Source organism: Sinocyclocheilus rhinocerous, unplaced genomic scaffold (assembly GCF_001515625.1).
Source record: "Sinocyclocheilus rhinocerous isolate Xijiao unplaced genomic scaffold, SAMN03320098_v1.1 scaffold631, whole genome shotgun sequence".
NCBI classification, from domain to species: domain Eukaryota; kingdom Metazoa; phylum Chordata; class Actinopteri; order Cypriniformes; family Cyprinidae; genus Sinocyclocheilus; species Sinocyclocheilus rhinocerous.
This window is the reverse complement of record NW_015656501.1, coordinates 250,769-259,032: the sequence shown is the minus strand read 5'-3', so window position 1 is coordinate 259,032 and position 8,264 is coordinate 250,769. Positions and strand designations below refer to the sequence as shown.

The following is an 8,264-nucleotide window of genomic DNA, read 5'->3' as shown; positions in this document are numbered from 1 at the left end:
ACATAGCTTAAGAAATATTTAATGCTAAAAGAAGTTGTTTTGATTTCAACAAACTTTTAGCCCTATATATATATATATATATATATATATATATATATATATACACACACACACACACACACACACACACATACATGTATATATAATACAGAAAATAAAGATAAAAGTTTTTACAGATTTTAAATGTTAAAAATAAATTTTATATAAAAAAAACTGGTCTGCTTTCTCAGCCTGCCATATTTGTCTGAACTTGCAACACTGGCCCCATTTGATTTGTCTCTATGTTGAGAAGTTCAGTTAGTCCATGCAGCATCCTAATAGCTTCATCACTCACGCAGGGACAAAAACAGAAGCACAAAGGCTGGTACACGTGATGTAGTTGGGAGACTGCTGTAATGTGGTAAAATGATAACCCTATGTAGTCCTGGACAGGGTCATTCAGAGCGGCGGTTCTCAGGGCCCTTGGCATCACATTGCCCTGATCTACCCTGCCAAGACCACTGTTCCCATCCTACCCCAAAAAAATGGAGCAGACCAGACTAAAATTAGAACAGTCACGCCTGTGTTTAAGTTCATAGTGCTCCCCTCTCAGGCCCTACTGTAAATATTCAATATACAGTATCATGCCACACAGCATGTGAATCCTCTGAAAAAGTTAGGTGGATCACAAGAACATTGAGAGTCTTTTCAGATGCAGTGTCTTTGTATTTGAAAGCACAAGCACATTTTTCACAAAAATAAGTTTTTAAATTAGTTTTAAATGATAAAACAATAGATAATATCGTTCAAAAGAAAGACATAAAAGCATTTGGACACTTTGTCAAACTTTAGTGGATCATGTTCACAGTTAATGTGATAACACAGAGCTCGGGTTACTCTGCTATAGGTCACCTATGTAAACATGAGGTGAACTGATTTCACTTACATCCACTAAAATCCACTTTGCATTGCATTATTTTGATCTACTTACTGATGCACACGTACACAACTGAAATCCCTTTGATATATTAAAAAAAATCTTGATTGCCGTATTGCAGGGGTGTCCAAACTCGGTCCTGGAGGGCCGGTGTCCTGCAGAGTTTAGCTCCAACTTGCCTCAACACACCTGCCTGGAAGTTTTTGTATGCCTAGTAAAACCTTGATTAGCTGGTTCAGGTGTGTTTAATTAGGGTTGGAGCTAAACTCTGAAGAGGACAGTAGTCCTCCAGGACACCCCTGCCATATTGTATTCTCTCCAGTCAACTACACAAGACTTATCGATGACGTAAACCAGTGGTTCTCAAACCTGTCCTGGAGTACCCCCAGCCCTGCACATTTTGTTTGTCTTCCTCATCTATCACACCTGATTCAACTCATCAGCTTATAACTATTACTCATAGAAGTACCCCTAATGATGGGTAGTAGAATTACACCCTAAGTAACATTTAACTGTTACAAGCTCATTAGTGGAGACTGCAAGACCTGAAGTGGGTGTGTCAGATATAGGGAGACATACAAAATGTGCAGTGCTGGGGTTACTTCATGGAGAGGTTTGAGAACCACTGTCATAAACCAACAGAGCAGCGCCATCTACAGACATATGCTGCGTCCCAATTCGCCTACTTATACTATGCCCTAAAAGTATGTACTCTTTTTGTGAAGAAAAAGTACATACTTTTGAGTATGTAGAAGAATGGTAGGCAAACTTTGGGACATACTACTTCGTCATAGCTGTTTCTTTAACGGACGCTCTGTTGCTTAGTTACGTGCATTCTGTCACTGTTCTGTTCTGTTTAAACTGCCCTGTCAATCATCTTATCACAGTTAACTTCATCCACATTTAGTTTAATTTGATTTCCTACCGTATTGGAGAGAAATTAAGAGGCACGTTGATTTGCTAGTCGCGGGTCTATCATGCCAAGAACTCTGCTCATGTGTTTGCATAATTATACATTTAAACGTGTTTGTAGTTCTAATTGAATCCTCGTCCACCGCGCAATGTGTTGTGGGCAATATTAGCCGTTAGAGTGTGCATCAATCTGCACTTCGAATTCTAACCGGAAGTAGTAGACCTACATACTAATTCTATTTTCGAATACTATTTAGCTTGATGACGTGCTACAATTATTCTAAAAGCTGATTGGCTTGGATGGTTACCTCTCACGTGATTGGTTATGTAGAGACTTTTTTAAAATTTATTGAATAACAAATATATGAACAATATAACCATGTATAAACCTTTTTTAACGAAGAAAAATAAATAAATACATTTCCTAGAGGGAATAAACAGTTTTTCACAAAACTTTTTTCATTGGTATTTGCATTGCTATTTTTCAGTGGTATGCATGTCATTGGTATTGAAAAATTATCTCAATGCCAATCTCTTTTTTTCTTTTTTGCTCTCTCCGCATCAATAGTGTTGGCGTGGAGTGATGGGAGACTGGAGTCTCTTGGGTAATTTTCTGGAGGAGGTGCAGGAGCACTCCACAATAGTGGGGAAGGTGTGGATGACCGTGCTGTTCATCTTCCGTATCCTGGTGCTGGGCACGGCGGCGGAGTCATCGTGGGGCGACGAGCAGTCCGACTTCATGTGTGACACACTGCAACCCGGTTGCACCAACGTCTGTTATGACCGAGCTTTCCCCATTGCCCATATCCGCTACTGGGTGCTGCAGATCGTCTTCGTATCAACACCATCGCTCATCTACATGGGCCATGCCATGCACACTGTCCGCATGGAGGAGAAGCGGAAACGGAAGGAGCAGGAGGAGAAGGGTGAGGAGGGCAAAGGAGAGCAGGAGTATTTGGAACAGAAAGAGAAATTCAAATATCCAAAAACAAATATCCGCCTAAAGGGGGCGCTGCTGCAGACATACGTCCTGAGTATTGTGATCCGCTTGGTCATGGAAGTGACCTTCATTGTTATCCAGTACATGTTGTATGGAATCTTCCTGAATGCTCTGTATCCTTGTAACATGTCACCTTGTCCCAACCGTGTGAATTGTTACATGTCCCGTCCAACTGAGAAAAACGTCTTTATTGTGTTTATGCTGGCAGTGGCAGCTGTTTCACTGCTCCTCAGTGTGTTAGAACTGTACCACCTTGGATGGAAACAGTGCAAGCAACGCCTTCGAAAATACGCTGACAAAAATGCCAGTGATGTCAAAAGCAAAACCGTTAAAGTTGTTTCTGTAGCCCAGCCTGGCAAGACGAGTATTCCAATGGAACTGCGTGAAACAGCACAGCCACATCCCTCCCAAACCTGCACCCCACCCCCAGATTTCAACCAGTGCCTAGCGTCAAGCCAAGGTCCAACATCACCCCCGCATCTGCATCACCACCATCTTCATCACATCCACCAAACCTGCCAGCCCTTCACCAACCGCCTGGCCCACCAGCAGAACTCCGTCAACATGGCCACTGAGCGGCATCACCACAGCCACGATGATCTGGAGCCGGCCGTGGACTTCCTGCAGATGAGCTACGAGAGTCCTGAGACTCGAGTCCCGGGTGAGATGACACCCAGCGCCCCCTCCACGCCATCTCCCCAACCAGGCTACTTCAGAGACAAGCGCCGGCTTAGCAAGACCAGTGGTACTAGTAGTAACCGAGACAGACCAGGTGATCTGGCCGTGTAGGTTGGATTAAAGGACCACCCCGGAGGAAAAGAAGCTGGGAGGGTGAACTAGCCTTAAGATGTGAGATATGGATGCGAGGGGTGTGCATGCTTGTGAGTGTATGAGTATACTTGTGTGTTGGTACTATGAGATGGAATATTTCATTTCTTTGGGATAAGAAAGGCTTAAATAATACCATGAATCAGAGGATAACATGAATCAGAGGATAATGGGAGTGCGTAAGACAGAGTGAATCTGTATCAATCTGGTTTCACTGAAACTGTTGTAAGTGCATGCATATTTTTATAGGGTGGATCAGATAATCCTGAATAAAAGGGTGTTGATATATTTAGATGAATGGATGGATGAATGGAAGATGAAAGGACTACTGAAATAACTTTGTGGCATTTACAAGATAGTACTGGATAGTTTTGCACACTGATAAGGTTCATATTTTAAGAAAAATAGTTTTGATTTAGGTTTTTGTGTTCTGTAATTCAAAACACTCCAATCAAACACTTTATTTGAGCCAAAAAGCAATAAAGCACTTAAACATATCTTAATAAAGAAAATTGAAAAAAAAAAAAAAAAAAATCATTGTAAATAAATAAATAAAAAGAAAAAAACATATCATGCATTATGTGTGATGATTTTACTAAGATTTATGACATTTATTAGCAATAAATGACTACAGAAAAGTTTATGTGAAATAAATAACATTAAATTCTATGAGGTGACTTGAGATATTCCTTATATTGTGATCAACTTACCAGGAATGCAAATATGTGTGAATTATTAAGACAGAAGAGTTATTGGTTACAGAAGTGAGGCTATACTTAAATGAGATATCAAAACAGAGGAACTCTCAAATAATTTTTGGCATTTTGGCATTGAGGCAAAAAATATATATATATATGTATGCCTATTGAAAGTGCCTTGAAAAGAGTAGATCAAAAAGAAAAGATGGCAAGAGCAAACAGCTTATAATAAAATATTTATCTTTTGATATAACATGCACGATTGCATTAATAGTCTGAAAACAATAATTTTTATTAATGGAAAGCAGGGTTTGTATTTATCAAAGCACTTTCACTGATGTCTGCAATATGTATGTCATGTGAATTATTCCATTGTCAGCTAATCTCATAAAATGTCAATGAAATTATCTGTCAGAGTGTTCCAGTATTCAGGAAAATGATTTACTGTCACTGTGTTACCTTTCAAAACGTTGTTTAGTCTTTTGATGTAGTCATCTCGATTTATTTATATGTAATATTTAATCTTGCATTAGGTATGGAGTTTTTACAATTAAAAACAATATGACAAGATTAGAGTTGGTCTAGGTAATCTTTCTTTCACAGTTAATGACATCTGAGCTTTATTTCACTTAATTTCTCACATTTGACTGCGGTCACATGGTGTCTCATTTCCTCTGATCTGTTTACAGCACACAATAAAAATATCCCAGCAGTAATAAAACATGCGTGATAGAGTTTTTATTTTTTCTGCACGTTATAAAATTACAAGCCAGGATTATTACACATTCATATGATACATTACAACGTATAATATAGTGGAGCTTTAATGAGTGGTAGCTCACACACCGTCACCTAATAGGTTGTTTACTAATAGGTCGAAAAGAGTCGATTCCTCGACTCTGAATAGCCCTAAAGTTGGGGTCGACTGCAGCACTCTTGCTGTGGACTCTGTTGCTGTGCCAGAAATCGCTCACTTGCTCGCTTATTCTCTAATAGTGCATGGAAGTTGCAATATATCAATAAGGAGTGAACAAAATAAAGCTGGAGCTGTAACAACTGTCACATAGGCTACTTTTATCCTAGTGCACTTAGCTTACTTTAAAAAGAAATAACAGTAACAGTTTGAAATTTGGCCTATACCTCCGTGCCAGTTTTGTAGTTTAACTGATGTTATATTAATGCAATGATTTATAGTGATATTATATTAATGCAAAAGCCTATACATTTGATTTTCCCTGGTTAACCTATTTATTATTATTATTATTATTATTATTATTATATTATAACTATTAACCTTATAAGGTTATAGCCTACAAAACCAGTTCCAAAGTAAGTACAATTGAAAATTCAATTACAGGTTACAAAATCAAGAAAATATCATAAAAATGACACAGTGAAGTTTTTAAAGCGTTTTTGAAAAATCACTTACTCTGCCTTTAAGGGCTTTGGAGTGTCCAGGCAGGATTTAAGTTCCTTACAAAACCAAAAAAAAAACAAATTGGCCTCAGCACCCTGACATATACATTAGTGTAAAAAAAAAAAAAGTCATTTGCTAGAAAAATATAAAGTAATATTGGTCCTTAACTTTGTCAAAATTGTGATGACCAAATAAAACACTTTTGTATAATAAATAAAAACTCTGTGATGAAAATGCACCTGCAAAGAGAAATTCTTCCAGAACACAATTGTGTGTGTGCATTCCCAGAAGAGATGAGAATGGTTAACCTATTTGCGTTCAATAATTAAACTAACCACAGATCATTAAAAACTCACATCAAGAATAATCGATAAGTGTAGCCTACATTATTGTATGTAATTCTGTATGTATACTGTATTTATTTTTCATATCTTTAACGGTCCTGTTCAAGGACCTTTTTAAGACAATGATAATGATCATGTGCGTTTAGCGCCATCAGCCGACCATTATAATGAGATAAATTCATTAAAGAATATTTTCTTTCTCGTGTATTCAATTCTAACAAAATATTCGACCACGGCTGTTTGATTTTCCCCTCTGTATCGCTTAATTGTTTTTGAAAATTGTTTTTTAAATATAACAACTCTTTTACAAGCCTGCTCGTTTTACGACCTTTTTTTATGCAACCCAGTCTCATAAAAATACGTACCTCTGGGTACTTTAAATCTCCCAGCATATTAAAATTGTTTTGAAGTCATAACATGATATTATTCAAGTAATTGTGCGAAAATTACGCCTATTAATCGAAACTCTGTAAATGTGTGTGAAAAGGAATAAAAGGTGTCGGAGTTTTACTGCCTCTAGTGTTCATTTCTTTTGGAAACTGCAGTGATATGTACTTACAGTGATATGTCTCGCGAAAATGTGCCCCCGGGTACGTTTTTGCCATGAGACCAGGTTGTCTTTATTTTGCTTTTCCATATTACTGTTGAAAAGTTGTGCAATAGCTCATTATTGCCTCTCTGCGGCCTAGATGCGAATGACACTTCACTCACCTAGAACTAAACATATAATTGTTATCATTCCGAAGGACCACAAAAGACGTTAATTTTGTTGTTTTAAAAATGTTTTGTTTTCACTTATGCATAAGCCCCGGTGACGTCACAAATAGAATTACGTGACGCGCGTGTGAGATTATAAAAAAGGCTCAAATCTCACTTGCTCAATTTTTAGGTTTGAAGTAGTCGGATAGCAAAGTACGGTGTTAACTGTACAACAGTGTTATAGGTACAGCTGTGCAATCATGGGTCTACTGAGGAAACGATTGTGTTTTTCAAGATACCAAGTAAAACGTGCTAAATGAAGAAACCTTCAAATATGGGTTTTATTCATCATAATATTTGTTTTTATCTGCATTTTAGGTCTTCCAGAGGTGCAAGAAGTCCTCGACACGCCAGCGCGTTCATCAGCAGGTGACAACACTGACTCTCCAATGCGTTTGTCAGCAGATGGCAACTTTGACTCTGCAGTGAACTCCACAGCACATAATGGCATTGTCTGTGCAGTGGGTCCCTTAGCAAATGAGGGTATTGACTCTGCAGTGAGTCTCACAGTAGATGAGGACATTAACTCTACTGTGAGTCTCAAAGCAGATTGGGATGTTGCCTGTGCAGTGAGTCTCAAAGTAGATGTAGACAATTCCTGTGGAGTCCCAAGGAAGACGTGGGCATTGACTCTGTCATGAGTGCAGCAGCAGATAGGGACATTGCCTGTGCAGCGCGGCACAAAGTAGATGAGGACATTGCCTGAGCAGTGCGTCCCAAAGTAGATGGTGGCATTGCCTGAGCAGTGCGTCCCAAAGTAGATGGTGGCATTGCCTGTGCAGTGCGTACCAAAATAGATGGGGGCAATGCCTATGAAGTAAGTCCCACAGTAGATGGGGCCATTGCCTGTGCAGTGCGTCCCAAAGTAAATGGGGGCACTCCCTCTGCAGTGCGTCCCAAAGTAGATGGGGGCACTCCCTCTGCAGTGCGTCCCAAAGTAGATGGGGGCACTCCCTCTGCAGTGCGTCCCAAAGTAGATGTGGTCACTGACTCCAACAGTAGAGCTGGACAAGGGTAAGTTTACTGTCATAACCCAAAACAGCTGTAACATTTAAGTTTTCCATCATTTTAATTACCATTTAGCTTTGTGCAGTTCACTTAAATAGTTTTCCAGTGTGTCAAATGAATTTTAATTACAAAACAAATAAAAATAACATTTAATGTAATCAACATTTAGGCCTACTTCTCTTCTAACAGATCACATTTGTTGGCGGTACAAATTTGGTGTCAGGCTGGGTGAAGGAGGATTTGGCTCAGTGCGTAAAGGGATTCGCTACAAGGATGGTCTTAAAGTATGTTTTTTTTTTTACTTAATGTATCTTATGTTAACTATTTAGAGAACTCAACCTGTTTAATCTGTTAGACTGACTAAACATGCTTTACTAGGTTT

The 8,264-nt window shown here is 38.8% G+C and overlaps 1 protein-coding gene across 1 annotated transcript in view; it reads left to right on the top strand.

Annotated features, from left to right (window-relative positions):
• LOC107720145 (gap junction alpha-5 protein-like) overlaps window positions 1–3,710 on the top strand; it is an 11,106-nt gene extending 7,396 nt beyond the window's left edge. Inside the window, exon 2 of the mRNA XM_016527776.1 lies at window positions 2,397–3,710. Coding sequence (XP_016383262.1) covers window positions 2,412–3,617 — 1,206 coding nt within the window. The 5' untranslated portion in view covers window positions 2,397–2,411 and the 3' untranslated portion in view covers window positions 3,618–3,710. The remainder of the gene's footprint in view (window positions 1–2,396) is intronic.
• Window positions 3,711–8,264: the final 4,554 nt, after the last annotated feature.